Consider the following 14,402-nt stretch of genomic DNA (forward strand, 5'->3'; position numbering starts at 1 on the left):
GAAAGAACTGCCCCAGCCGTTATCGGTCGTCAAATCCACTGGGAAGATGGAACCAGCAAAAATACGCCAAAGTACTGCACTGAAAGATTTTATTGTGAGATTCTTCTATGAGATGGACAACGGTTTAGTTATGACGCGCTGGACTTACTAGAATTATAGCGCATATTTACCTTCTCAACATGGCTAGACAAAACGGTCCTCACCGTTGCTGTCTTGGCATCATTGGGGGTTGGCGCCACCATGCCCGCCATGAACATCGTTTTCGGTATGTGCAGGCTTCGTTGACAGTTGAAGAACTTACACTGCCAGCCTTGCTAACCCATACGAAGGCCACTTGGTAGGCACGTTCACTGGGTACTTTAGTACCGATGCCGCCACAACTTATGAGATGTTCGCCGCTGCCATTAGCTCTTGCGCGTGAGTAAACGGGGTTGGCATTTTTGGGGATATATTCAGTTTAGCTTACTGTGGGTATAGTTTGTATCTTGTCGGCTTGTTCCTTATCAGGCTTATTCTAGACTACACTGCATATGCAAGTTTCTCCATGGCTTCGAAGATCATGACTCTCCATTAAGCTTTTGCTAATATTGATCCGTAGGTCGGATTTCGGACAACCAGTATGAGAATATCGGCTGCTATCAGAATCGAATACATGAAGTCTCTCTTTTCCCAGCCTGTCTCAACGCTCGACGTCCTACCACCGGGGCAGACAGCGGCAATCATCACAATCACAGCCAGCGCACTCCAAACTGGTATATCTGAAAAGCTCTCGACATTTCTCCAATCCTGCTCAACTGTCGTCGCCGCATTTACCATATCCATGGTTTACAGTTGGTCTCTCACGTTGATAACCAGCAGCGGTGTGGTTCTAATCGTCATCACTTACCTCATGACGACTCCAGCGCTTGTGAAGCGGTTGAGCGAGGTGCAACAGTCCAATATCCAGGCATCTACTATTGCAAGTGAAGCCTTTAGCTCGATCCGAATGGTTGTCGCATGTGACGCGGCGGGCAAGATTACCAAGCGATTTGCTAAGTGGGCAGATGAATCCCGCCGGCGTGGCCTGAAGATGGCTCCGGTCGTGGCAATGCAGCAAGGGCCAAGTAAGTGGGCTCCCGGCTTCCAGTTTCAGGTCCCAAACGAACAACTAATAATTCGTCATGCAGTACAGTTCGCGGTTTACAGCACCTTCGCCCTCTCGTTCTGGTACGCGTTGAAAATGCATATGGGATTTGAACTCAGAAGCGCAGAAACCCTAATCGTGTAAGAATCATAAACGGGATTTTGTCAAGCTGTGATGTAAGAATCAAGCTAACGATTACCTCCTTATTGCGCAGTGTAATCATGTCAGTGATGCTCATGACCACCGCAATCAGTGGGATCACAGCTCCATTGTCTGCAGCAGCACAAGCTTCTGGTGCAGCAAAGATATTTTACAGCATAATTGATTTGCCACGTCTTGACAAGTCGGGTACTAAGGGCTTAGATATGTCAGCATCTGATGATATCGTCTTTGAACATGTCAATTTTGCCTACCCGTCGAGACCGGATACCAAGATCCTGGATGACTTGAGCCTCCGTCTCCCGGCCGGTAAAGTCACTGCAATCGTTGGTCCTTCTGGGTCGGGAAAGAGCACCATTGTTGGCTTGCTGGAACGGTGGTATGAAATTGAATCACCAGATAGCGGACATCCGGTGGGTTTGCCTTTGGTGTTGTTTGCCTGCCTTAGTTAACATATTAACAGAGCCTGAACTGTCGAAATGGATTAATCACCGTCGCAGGCCAGCCCCTGAGACAGATTGGCCTCAAATGGTGGAGGTCCCAAATCGGCCTCGTACAGCAAGAACCATGTCTCTTCAACGACACCATCTTCTCCAACGTCGAGTTTGGCCTAGTGGGTACCGAATGGGAGAACTCAGATCATGAGACCAAAACTCGCCTCGTGAAGCAAGCATGTATCGAAGCATATGCTGACGAGTTTGTCAGTCGTTTGCCAGATGTGAGTTCCAGCATGGTGTAGATATTTACCCGGTATGGCACCGAAAGTTTGCTAATAATAGTCAGGGGTACTCGACGATGGTCGGAGATTCTGGTATGAAGCTCAGCGGTGGTCAGCGGCAGCGCCTAGCCATTGCAAGAAGCATTGTCAAGCGCCCAAAAATCTTAATCCTAGACGAGGCCACCAGCAGCATTGACGTCCGCGGGGAACAAATGGTTCAAGCAGCCCTTGACAAAGTGTCCAAGGACCGTACGACACTTGTCATTGCCCATCGACTTGCGACAGTCAAAAAGGCAGACAACATCATCGTTCTTCGGAAGGGCAAAGCAATTCAGCGAGGCACGCATGATGTTTTGATGGCGCAGGAGGGCGGGGCATATTTTGCTCTGGCGACTGCTCAACAACTTGTCACGGAAACCCAAAAACTCCAAGAAAGCATTGGAACCCGATCCAATGTCGAAGTCACTGAGAAGAGCAGCCTCACCACCATCACCACGGACACAACACTGATTGACAAGTCCGACACCACCAACACTAAAGAATTACAGGGTAATACAGAACGGCCAAAGAGGGGGTTTTGGCAGACCTTCCTACCGCTTCTAGGAGAACAAACCCGCCAGAAGACGTGGTACACTATCCTTCTTCTCAGCGCCTTGGGCGGAGGAGGTATGCTCCTACCACCCCTTTTTCCCGTCGAACGTCCACCAAGCTAATTCATCCCTCCTTCTCATAATCAGCGAGTCAACCGATCCAGGCATACCTGTTCGCGACCGAACTCGTACTGTTCCAGTCATGGGATGAGTGGGTCACTGCGGCAGCAAACTTCTGGAGCTTAATGTTCGTCATGTTGGCCATTTTCGTGGCGGCGAGCTACTTTGCTTTGGGTTGGTCATCGGCCACAATTACTTTTGTGAGCAAGTCCACCTTAAAATCGAATGATTGGTTCTAACTCAGCAAAGTACATCACGCATCGCTACCGTGGCGAGTACTTCCTTAATATGTTGTCCAAATCGATCACGTTCTTTGACGACGAAGCCCACTCCGTTGGCGCCCTTACCGCGCAGCTAGCCACCGACCCTATACATCTCCAAGAGCTCCTTGGCACAAACATGGCATTCGTTCTCATCTCCATTTTGAACATTGTCGGCTGTCTGGCCATCGCCTTCTATTTCGGTTGGAAACTTACCATTGTGACGCTTTGCTCCTCAGTGCCCCTGATCACCGCTGCGGCCTTCTTCCGGATCCGATACGAGCGACAGTTTGAGCAGAAGAATAATGAAGTGTTTGCGGAAAGCGCAAAGTTTGCGACCGAATCTATTGCAGCGTTTAGGACTGTGTCGGCACTAACGTTGGAGGATACCATTATGCGGCGGTACCAGAGTCTTCTTCAAAAGCAGATCAAGAAAGCGTTTTGGAAGTCCACTTGGACGACGTTGATCTTCTCCGCTGCAGACAGCGTTGTCTTACTGTGTATGGCCTTTGTACTTTGGTGAGACCAGCATCACTTTCTTTCCATTTTACGATTTTGATGCTGACTGGCTGCAGGTACGGAGGCGGGCTCATGTTGAAGGGAGCGTACACCTCCTTTCAATACATGGTTGTTTACATTGCCGTGATGCAGGTGAGTGTTTTTTGTGTAATTATAACAGCAGAGAATATTTCTAATGCTATCTAGGGTGCCCTTGGAACAGGGAGGTGGCTCAGTCACTCTCCAAGTAATTGAGCAACTCCAGCGTTGAACAAAGTGGTAATGAAACTGACGTGAGAACTAGATATTGCGAAAGCCACTCTCTCCGCAAACCGGATTCTTGGGATGAGAACTCAAGATCACACAGATGGTAAGCTCGTTTCGCTAGATCTAGGAGATCTAGGAGATGAGGACATGGGAGTCAAGATCCAGTTTCGGAACGTGTCGTTCAAGTATCCGACGCGAAATACACCCGTCTTAAAGGGTCTAGATATGACGGTAAGTAAGGCCTGCGAGATGAAACAACCCACGATAATAGACTAACAACAAGCCCTTAGATTGAGAAAGGACAGTTTGCCGCCGTGGTTGGCCCATCAGGTATGGATTACTCAAGTCTCAGGTAAATAAAACATAAAAGGGGGCTGACTTGATCGCCAAAATCTTAGGATCTGGCAAAACTACCGTCATCTCGCTCCTCGAAAGGTTAATGGGCCCAATCCTCATTTATATTGGACCCAAACTCTAACTATGTTTAATGGCAGATTCTACACGCCCAGCACCGGAAGAATCGAATACAACGGATCGGACTTGACCGATCTTTGCCTCACAAGCTACCGCAAAGACATCTCACTCGTGGCCCAAGAACCGGGCCTCTTCAGTGGCACATTCCGGGAAAACATTCTTCTCGGCGTAAATGAAGACACAATAACGGATGAGCAACTCCACCAAGCTTGCCGTGACGCAGAGATCCATGAGTTCATCGTTTCTCTCCCAGATGGATACGACGCCGAGGTCGGTCAGCGCGGTGTAACATTATCCGGGGGACAGAAACAGCGCATTGCCATTGCGAGAGCCTTGATTCGCGATCCCCGTCTCCTCCTTCTCGACGAAGCTACCTCCAACTTGGATGCCGAGACAGAAGGGCTGGTGCAAGCGGTGTTTGAGAAGAATAAGAAAAATAGAACGCTGGTGGTGGTGGCGCATAGACTGGCCACGGTGCAAAACGCCGACGTGATATTTGTTCTTGCGGACGGCCGAGTGGTGGAAAAGGGGGACCATTCCTCGCTGTTGAGTAAACGAGGGATATACTACGAGATGGTGAGTTCGATCCCTCATACTGCTACGTCATGACCCTGCGGCTTGGGCTATATTTGGACTAACAACCTGGGTTAGTGTCAATCCCAAGCGTTGGACAGGTAACTACATCTCAGTACATAAGTATCAATTGATGCGAGCACCTTCTGCCCTTCCCAGCCTCACTTTCAGATAATTATCCCGGTCACAGCGTGACAGCATGCTCGAGTTTAGCACTTCGCAGAGCACACTCTTTCTGTCGGTCACGGTGCCCCTCTTAAGCCTCCCCCACGAAGAATTGCGTTTGCTGGATCCCCCACGGTTGCTAAAGCTAGGGGTTCCTTGATGGCGTGCTCAACCGTTGCATTCCCAATCCCATGTGGCCGGGAAGCGAACTCCACCTCGTGACAATATCCGGGAACGGGCACTGCAACGCTCGTCGGGCCCAAGACCTTATCACCTTTTATCCCCGCTGCGGGGTAAAAATGTTGTTGGTCATCATGGCTGTGCATTTCCATGCTTCTTTTTTTGTTTTTGTTTTGGAGAGAATGGAAAGGGGGGGGTTCCGTTGTGGAGTGTGGGGGGCATTAGTACATATATTAAATCAGGAGTTCCCCCCCAAATGCCTGTTGAAGTTGGATCGTCTTGATCAACGACAGCCCATACAGCCCAAGCATTATCCATATCCTCCAGCCCAGCTTGTTTTATTTCTCGATAAACAACATGCCTCTCATCCCTGCTGGCCTCCAGGAGTCGATTGACAACTCAAAATGCGAGTATCGGCGTCTGGGTAAAAGCGGCCTCACGGTGTCGGTGCCCATTTTCGGCTGCATGAGTTTCGGTGACCCGAGGACGCTGGACTGGGCCATCAGCGAGGAAGAAGCACTGCCCTTGCTCAAAGCGGCCTACGAACGCGGGCTCAACACGTGGGATACAGCCAATGTGTACTCAAACGGCGCGTCCGAGGTCATCGTCGGCAAGGCGATCAAAAAGTACAACATCCCGCGGGAGAAGGTGGTGATCCTGAGCAAGTGCAACTTCGCCGTCGGCGAGCAGCCCGAACTCCGCGGCGTCCTCTTCCCCGCGCAAATTGCCACGTCCAAGGACTACGTCAACAATTTCGGCCTGTCTCGCGCGGCCATCTTCAACCAAGTCGAGGCCTCGCTCAAGCGCCTGGATACCCCTTACATCGACCTGCTGCAGATCCACCGCTTCGACCACAACACGCCTCTGGAGGAGACCATGAAGGCGCTGCACGACCTGGTCCAGGCCGGGAAAGTCCGCTACATCGGCGCCAGCAGCATGTGGGCGACGCAGTTTGCACGCCTGCAGTTCGTCGCGGAGCGCAACGGCTGGACCAAGTTTATCAGCATGCAGAACCAGTACAACTTGCTGTACCGCGAGGAGGAGCGTGAGATGATTCGCTTCTGCAACGACACCGGGGTTGGTCTGATCCCTTGGGCGCCCTTGTGCCGAGGCCATCTCGCTCGTCGTCCGGAGAAGTACGGGTCGACGACGCGCAGCCAGGGCGAGAAGAACAGCCAACCCGGTGCGCATGGGACGACTGAGACGGATCTGAACACCATTAACCGCGTTGTTGAGTTGGCGGATAAGCACGAGTGGCCGGTGAGTGGGTTTTTATGATGTGTAGTTGCTGTGTGGAAACATCTGCTAACGATGTGAACTAGATCTCCCACGTTGCGCTTGCGTGGATCAACAAGCGTATCACGAGTCCCATTATCGGCTTCAGCAGTGTCCAAAGGCTGGAGGAAGCCATCTCGGCAAGGGGTAAAGTGCTGACGGACGAAGAGGAGAAGTATCTGGAGGAGCTGTACCAGCCGAAGGCGATTCACGGGCACTCGTAGTTGGGTAGGTAGCTTTCCTCTAATTATTCGTTGAGCATCAGCAATAAAACTTGGGTGTCAAATTTTATCAGCGGCCAACAAATGTCCAAGAAGGCTCCTGGGCGGCCCCTTCCAGCTTTACCGAAACCGGTTCGTCCCCAGGAATGAGATCAAACCCATTGTCACTGAGCTTGACCCCCTCCTCAGAAAACACAAACCCTTTGACCGGCTTCATCGCCGAAACTTCCACCGCCCCCTGACCCTCAGAATGCTTCACCTTGACCCCTCTATCCGCAAAGTCCAGATACTTGAGCGGATCCGGCCACGAGACATCACTGCTCACTCGCACGCCGTCCACCCACAGAGCTGCCTGAATGACAAAGTGCTCTGGCTCAGCGACCGACGCGTCCTTCCAGTCAAACGCAAACTTCTCCAGTACCTCGGTGCAGCCGTTCGCACGCACATGTACCTGCTTTTCCATTTTCTCCCTGATATCCTTCCCCGTCTTGACCGACACAAACCTGACAACCACCTTCCCGTCAACGGTATCCAGCCGTGAGCTGGACACCCACACATCAAACTCGATGTCCGTCAGCATCTTGCGCAAGTCCACATGTCCTGTGTCCCGCCTCCACAGCGCATCAGCCGGGCGCGTGGTCCAGTTGTGGAACTTGCGGCTCACGCCCACGGCCAACGGCGCCAGTGCCCGCTTTATGGCGTAGAATGCGGGCTTTTTGACGAGGTAGTAGTCTGCGATGGCCCATGACACCACCGGCCAACAGTCGTTCAGCTGCCAGACTAGCACACCGCCGCACTGCCTACCCTTTGGCTCGCGTGTGGTTGTTGTATCCGTGTCCGTACCGGTACCATCAGAGCCATCAGAGCTGGACCCAATTCCCCAGCCCTTCCGCCACAACTTATACCCAGCCCCCAGCGCATCCGCCTGAATCACCTGGGTCAGATGCGCGAACCCTACTGTTCCATCCCCCTCACGCTTACCCGCCCATTCAGCCCGGAAGTTCTCCCCGATATACGTCCACAGCCTCCGCTCCTGCACCACAGCCTTGTTGTGAAAATCCATGGTCCGGCTCCCGGCATACCGCTCCGCAGGGTCAGTCACAAATTGCCGGATCGTAGACGTGTGTGGGTATCCGACAAAACCGAACTCGCTGATGAACCGTCCGCCCATGTCTGCGAGCTTTTGCCAGGGCTGAGCAGGGCCGTTCCATAGATTCCACTGGTGGATATCGCCTACCGTTGGGTCGACGGCGAGCGTGGTGCTGGTGCCGTTGCCCCAGGGGCTGCTGGGGTGGTAGAGTGCTGAGGAGCGGGGCCAAAGGGAAGGAGGGGATGGTTGAGATGAGAAGGGAAATGGAGGGCATTCCTCGGCGAGAAGGGATGGGAGGAGGTGCTCGTAGATATACCGTGCCGGAAAGGTGGATTTGAGCCATGAATCCGGGTCCTTGTCGCTTTCAAAGTTGTACTCGAGGTTGTACCGTTCGACGAGCTGGTAGTCTTCGTTGTTCCCGCACCAGAGAATAATGCTGGGGTGATGTCGCAGACGACGGACGTTGCTTCGCACTTCGGCAGTGACAGAGGCGAGGAACTCCGGGTACGTCGGGTACGATGCGCAGGCAAACATAAAGTCCTGCCAGACAAGAATCCCCAGTTCGTCACACGCCTCGTAGAAGACGTCGGGTTCATAGACCCCGCCGCCCCAGACCCGGATCATGTTCTGGTTTCCTTCAGCCAGCAGTTGGATCCAGTCGCGGTAGCGCTGAGCTGGAATCTGCGGGAGGAAGCTGTCGGCGGGAACCCAGCAGGAGCCGCCCGAGAAGATGTCGACGCCGTTGACGCGGAAGTAGAACGACTGGCCGAACCCGTCTTTCTCCTGGATCAATTCGGCCTTGCGGAAACCGACCAGTTGGTGCGGCGCCTCGCCGAGGACAGTCGACCCGTCACTGGCCACGATGCGTACTCGTACCTCATACAAGTTCTGCGGGCCATGACCACGCGGCCACCACAGCTTGGGGTTCCGGATCGCGAAGCTTTGGAATGAATACTCCCGGCACGATGATGATGACCCATCCACAGAACCCCCATCGAACTGCTCCCTCATCAGCACCACTCTCTTCCCCCGCAACAACACCTCGACTTGAGCTTCCACTTCTCCACGCGCCCCCCAAACATCCGCGTGCACAACCGCTTCCACCACGCTATCCCGATCCTGCAGGCTCACTTCGTAGTCAACCCTCACGTTCTCCACTTTCACCCCAGCATACACCTCCAACCTCACTGGCTTCCACGGCCCACACGTCACCAGAATCGGCCCCCAGTCCCAGCCCCAATGGTACTGTGCCTTGCGCACGGGTCCCCTGGCAACTTCGGTCTGGTGCACAATGAACTCGTGCTCAGGGTGAGCAGCAACCAATTCCCGGCCGCGTTGGGTAGCCGGGTGGAAGGTGATTTCGAGAGTGTTGTTGTTGCTGCCCCCGCTATTATTCGTGTCATGGGGATGTAGACGGCTTCCGATGTCGCGGAGACGGTGCTCGATGAACATGTTGTCTGACTGGAGGACGTGTTCCCCGTTGAGGACCACGTCTGCGAAGGTGTCGAGGCCCTCGAGGACCAAGTCGATCTTGATGAAGTGAGTGTTGATCGGGCCCTCGTCGTTGCTAAGAGTTGGCGTGGCGAAGTGAGTCCTGTAAATCCATTTTCGTTCAGCAACCCAGTCAACTTCGAGTGCGTTGAGGTCGAGGAAAGGGTCCGGAATCAACCCGTGGTGCTGAAGCTCGGTGTGGATGTTGCTGGGGACCTGCGAGACCGGACGCCATGTCGAGTCTTTGTCGGATTTGAACTCCCAGTTGGAGGAAAGTTGGATCGTCTGCTGTGGCATTGTGAGGAGTCTGGATATTCTTCGGTATCAAAAGGTAAGAGAACCCAAGAATGGCACGTTGAACTGTGACAAGACACAGGAAGTGTCATTCACGTTGTTGTTTGTAAGTCGAGTCGGCTTCTCAGCCTAAACCATCTCCAAGTGGATGCTCGGGACGATGTTATCCGAATTGCCAATCACGTCCTCAGCCCTTCATCCTCATCCCCACTTTCCCAGCGAGCTCGGTGGCAGCTCTCCGCAGCCGATGATGTCCTGCCATGGCGTTCTAGAGGTCAGCAAAGAGGGAGAGTGTCGTCTGAGAAACACGGGAAGTAAGCCCTCTGCCGTCCCGTCTGCCTCGGATGTCCCCAGTTTTCACAGCAGGAATCTCCCCTAGGCCAGGCGAGCGACCCAATCAGAGCGCCAAGGCAAATGTTTAGGTAGTCAAACAAGCTTTATGTACGTTTCTATACAACGTCCCTCGCGGCATACACCAAACCATCCTACAGAAAGTTGATGCCCACGCCAACCTGGAACCCCTTTCGGCCCTCCTCCCCTTTCCTTTGCACCAGGGGCAAGCTAAAGTTCAGCTCAAATCTCGCCACTGGATGCGCATACACTAGCCCAATGCCCGCGGCCAGGCTCGGTACGCCGTTGGTGAGCTCACTGAGAGCTGACCCGACACCCTTGAGCACAGCAGCTGAGCTCATGCTTAGGGTTTTCCTGTTGCCCTCTTTTGACTTCTTCCCTGTGCTGCTATTGATCGCCACCAACCGTCCCGCGTTGGCGAAGAGCTGCAACCGTAGGGGTGAGTCGGGCCCCGTGCGAGGGAGCGGAAGGTAGGCATTAACGCTGCCAGCGGTATAAACATCTCCTCCCACTGCATCAACACCGTCGTGCGGGCCAAGTCCACCAAGTTTGAATCCACGAACATCGGTCGGACCACCGAGCTGGAAACGGTCGTTGATACGGCTCGGCTGAGTTAAGCCGGTGAGGGAGTAACCTAAAGGCAGCGGGTACAACACACCCATGCGGAAGCCACCGCTAACGAAGACACCAGAGTTTCCTTGAACGCCAGGGACCGACACGGGTAGCGCGCCCGTCGCTTCTACTTCTGTCTTGGCGAAAGAAACATCACCGGTCAGAGGACCCCAACCGGCCAACTCGGAGATGGAACGCAGGAGATAGCCGCTTTGGGGGAGCATCGGATTATCGCGGCGGTCGCGGGTGAATGTGTGGGTTAGCGAGCTCTTGAACGAATCACCGGCATCCGCCCGAACGGTAGGCGAGGCGGTCGCGGCCAGCCCGGTCAGTTGCCTCCAGGCGGCCGAATAGACGACAGCGTGGGTGTCACTATTCTCGTTCAACCAAGCCAGCCGAAGGTTCCCCCCGGTGAGTTGTTCTTCGTGTGACGCCCAGGGTTTCTGCGTTACGGAGCGCAAGGCTTCAGCCGAAAGCCGAAGATCGGGATTGCCATTGACGGGCGCTGAGAGCGTAGCGTTGTAGGCCGATCTTGTGCGTGTCCCAGCACTGGCGTTCACAGACAGGGTCTCGGCACCTCCAAAAACGTTGCGTGCTACAGCATTGGTATAGGCCGAGCCCTCCGTGTTCCCAAAGTCCGTTCCCGCGCTAAACACCAAGCGCGATTTCTCCTTCACGCGGATCGAGATGTCGAGTTCGGTCCTGTCCGCTGGGACGCCCGAGTCGGGGCGTGGGGCTTCGGAGAGGAAGACGCTGAATCCGTCCTCCTTGAAGATATCTTTTTTTGCCGATCGATATGTCAACATACAACACCGCGGCCTTCGGTACACTGTAGAGATGCAAAAATAAAGAGTGGCGCACCAAAACGAGCAAGCTTCTTGGTCGCGGCTCCAATGTGATCCAAGACCTGCCCCAGCGTCGTTCCCTGAGCTGCGGCCTCTTCTACCACGGGGTTGAGGACGTGATCCAGCAAACTCCTCCTAGTGTTGACGGCGCCATGTAATTCTATGGAATTGATCGACGCTGGAGTCAAAACATGTTCGTCGAGCTGCGAAGGCGACTCGAGGTCAGCAACAGCGGACGTGAGGGTTGATCGTGCGATCGGCCGCGCGAGAGAGCGATAAGGAGGTTACTAGGTACCATATGGGTCTGCGCTGTGTTGACAGAGGTAGTTCCGGCTTTGGTGACGGCCTATAAAAGGAATCACAATTAGTCAAGGTATTCCGAAGCTGGCCTCGACCCATGATTCACGGTAGCGCATTTCAAACTTATACCATGGAGGGGCTTGGGCATGAAGGAATCAGATAGCCAACCCAGTCGGTCGCATTCTGTTCGAGAACACAAATCATGCTGTATTCTTTTAGGGGAATAACTCACATTACTGCCTCCAAACCCAAAGGAGCTCGCCATGAGAGCTTCCCTCGGCGCCGACAACGGTCGCGATCGAAACTTCAGATCGCAGGATGCGAGAACAAATGTTTCTTAGGTACTCCCAAGAACTTCTTCCCCTCCAATGGCAGCCCCCAAGTTTCACTGAGCAAGGAGGTTCCCCTGCGGGTGTTACCGGAAAACGCCCCACTCGCTCCTGGCATGGCCCGGGCACTCCATCCGCAGTGGGCTGAGTGGCTTGGCAGGCTGTTGACCAACAAACGGACTTCTCGGAGCCCTGCAAGCCTTCCGCTGACAGGCCGGCCGAGCCTGAGCCAGTGCCGCTATGCTCTTCCAAACAAGTGACCCGCAATCGTCATCCCGGTGTCCACTCGCTCTTCTCGTTCCACAACCCTTTCTTGGTTCCTCCCTTTTTGATCATCTATCCCGAACCTGCACATCAACGGCAAACCGCTGACATTGCGCCCTCGCGCCACTTTTCCTCCTTTACCTTCTCACTCATTTCCCTGCTTTGCTTTAAATTATTTCCCCGACCCCCTCGACGACCAACTCCTCTCCCCACCACTCCCCTCGTTTGCCCCTTGTCCGCAGTTCGCCGCGTGTCCCCTCGAGCGCCGCCAGATCCGGAAAACCATGGCTAGTCGGGCGGCGCAGAAGCGTGTACGTGATGACGAAGGGCCCTGGATAGTTCACAGCACGATGGGACGAACCGCTAATAACGTTGTTCTTGTCTACAGTTGACACGCGAATACAAAAGCATCACCGAGAACCCACCGCCCTACATCACCGCACACCCCTCAGAAACCAACATTCTAGAGTAAGACGGGTAGCCCTTCTTCTCCCCCTAACCTACGTCTATTATGTGTGTGCTAATGGCAAGGCACATAGATGGCACTATATCATTACAGGGCCCGAGAACACACCCTACCACGGCGGCCAGTACTGGGGCACACTAATGTTCCCGCCCAACTACCCGTTTGCACCACCCGCGATCCGAATGCACACACCCTCCGGCCGGTTCCAACCATCGAGCCGCCTCTGTCTTTCGATATCCGACTTCCACCCCCGATCCTTCAACCCTGCCTGGGAGGTATCCACCATCCTGATTGGCCTGCTCTCATTCATGACCTCAGAGGAGATGACCACAGGCTCGGTATCAGCTAGTGAGGCAGAGCGCAAGTTTCACGCAGCACGCTCGAAGTGGTGGAATTCTACGGGTGGTGGATCACACGTCAAGGCTGAGAGTGGTGCTGGGAAGGGAAACATCAAGGCGGGCGATGGCGGTGCCAAGTTCAAGGCGGAGTGGCCTGAGGTGGATCAAGAAAACTGGAAGTGGATGCAGGAGTCCAAGATTGACACCGTCACGGGCAATAAAATTGTCGAAAACGGGGGGCAATCGTGTGGGCCGCAACTTGGGATTCCTGCCAAGAGCGGCCACCAAGCCCACGCCGTTGTCGATGCCGTCATCCAACAACGTGATGCCGGGCAGGGCTGGCTCTTCCGGAATAAGCTGTTGCTGATCGGCGGTATCATCTTTCTTTACGTACTAATCGCCCGAATGCTTGGAGAAGGAAGCACGTGAGCAAAAAGCCGGAAGCAAAAAGGGTTAAACAATAATATGCGCCCGGCTCCGCCGGGCTACCTACCGAACAACGAGAGTACTGGTTCTAGCACTATTGCACTAGACGTGAGGGATGGTGCAACTTTGGGCGTTAGCGGGTTTCACGTTCTCAGGGCAACAGCAGCTGTGTGTCGTTGGATGGGTTTGGTTTTCTTGTTTATGTATGATGGACGATGCCAGAAACCGTTGGCCGAAGTGCGAGAACGAGGACACAGAGAGAGAGACTTTTACACTCTAATCGCCTTCCCTGCAAGGCTGAGAATGCCACATTTGCAAACTAACGGATCCCAAGATATGAGCAGCAGGGAGCGCTCAGAAACTTCTAAATAACTATAATACCAACTTTTGCCAGGTATTTCTAAGCACCCGTCCGTATCCCTTTGGCCATAGTTAATGAGCACGCGACACCCACGTGCCCGCTTGAGACCCGCCTTCGTCGCTAAGTCATTTACACTACTAGTCTGTGAGCCATTTGAGGCGCTTTCCAAAGTCGGCAGCGATCGCTCATGCGCTTTCAAATCCAGTGATACTTCATTGCGAGGGCATATTGCGAAATCATAACCATGGTAGTCAGAATTAAGTATATTTTAACAGCATGACGGGGTACGCCATGACCGTGTGTTCCGTAACCATAGTAATAACACTCCACGTCAACACCGGCCCATCGGGCGAGGGGTAACTCAGCTCGAGCTGGTAGGTTCCTACCGCCAAGATACCGCAGTATCTCCTCATTTTTTGTTGACGGGAACCGTCTTCCACATAGTTGGGGTGTTGTGTGGAACCGGAACGGATGTGAAGATACCCCCCCTTTCCAATGGTCTCAGCCGACACGGCCTGAACCTTCGCAACTTCAACAGCCGACCTGCGGTAACGGCAAGAACGTTATCGGCGGCTGGAAAATACACGTGTAAGTGGCAGGCCTCCGCCGAAC

The 14,402-nt window shown here is 53.8% G+C and overlaps 4 protein-coding genes across 4 annotated transcripts; 2 read left to right on the plus strand and 2 right to left on the minus strand.

Moving 5' to 3' along the window:
- Positions 1-240: 240 nt before the first annotated feature.
- C8A04DRAFT_35685 (uncharacterized protein) lies at positions 241-6,626 on the plus strand (the record flags this gene model as incomplete). Its single annotated transcript, XM_062783258.1, has 17 exons — positions 241-265; positions 330-417; positions 478-487; positions 599-1,103; positions 1,167-1,263; positions 1,338-1,695; positions 1,746-2,000; positions 2,066-2,666; positions 2,738-2,910; positions 2,960-3,489; positions 3,546-3,621; positions 3,676-3,715; positions 3,773-3,966; positions 4,026-4,052; positions 4,171-4,754; positions 5,460-6,387; positions 6,450-6,626. 17 exons carry the CDS (start codon positions 241-243, stop codon positions 6,624-6,626), a joined length of 4,668 nt encoding a protein of 1,555 aa, XP_062639025.1.
- A 67-nt stretch (positions 6,627-6,693) lies between these two features.
- C8A04DRAFT_26657 (uncharacterized protein) lies at positions 6,694-9,501 on the minus strand (the record flags this gene model as incomplete). The annotated part of the gene is made up of 1 exon (XM_062780006.1): positions 6,694-9,501. The coding sequence occupies one exon, from the start codon at positions 9,499-9,501 to the stop codon at positions 6,694-6,696; it is 2,808 nt and encodes a 935-aa protein (XP_062639026.1).
- Positions 9,502-9,983: 482 nt separating this feature from the next.
- On the minus strand, positions 9,984-11,871 carry C8A04DRAFT_26658 (surface antigen-domain-containing protein; the record flags this gene model as incomplete). Its single annotated transcript, XM_062780007.1, has 4 exons — positions 9,984-11,239; positions 11,323-11,509; positions 11,602-11,652; positions 11,839-11,871. 4 exons carry the CDS (start codon positions 11,869-11,871, stop codon positions 9,984-9,986), a joined length of 1,527 nt encoding a protein of 508 aa, XP_062639027.1.
- Positions 11,872-12,483: 612 nt separating this feature from the next.
- On the plus strand, positions 12,484-13,432 carry C8A04DRAFT_10462 (ubiquitin-conjugating enzyme E2 6; the record flags this gene model as incomplete). The annotated part of the gene is made up of 3 exons (XM_062776590.1): positions 12,484-12,510; positions 12,588-12,667; positions 12,739-13,432. 3 exons carry the CDS (start codon positions 12,484-12,486, stop codon positions 13,430-13,432), a joined length of 801 nt encoding a protein of 266 aa, XP_062639028.1.
- Between the last annotated feature and the right edge of the window lie 970 nt (positions 13,433-14,402).

Source organism: Dichotomopilus funicola (assembly GCF_033296635.1).
Source record: "Dichotomopilus funicola strain CBS 141.50 unplaced genomic scaffold C8A04scaffold_14, whole genome shotgun sequence".
NCBI classification, from domain to species: domain Eukaryota; kingdom Fungi; phylum Ascomycota; class Sordariomycetes; order Sordariales; family Chaetomiaceae; genus Dichotomopilus; species Dichotomopilus funicola.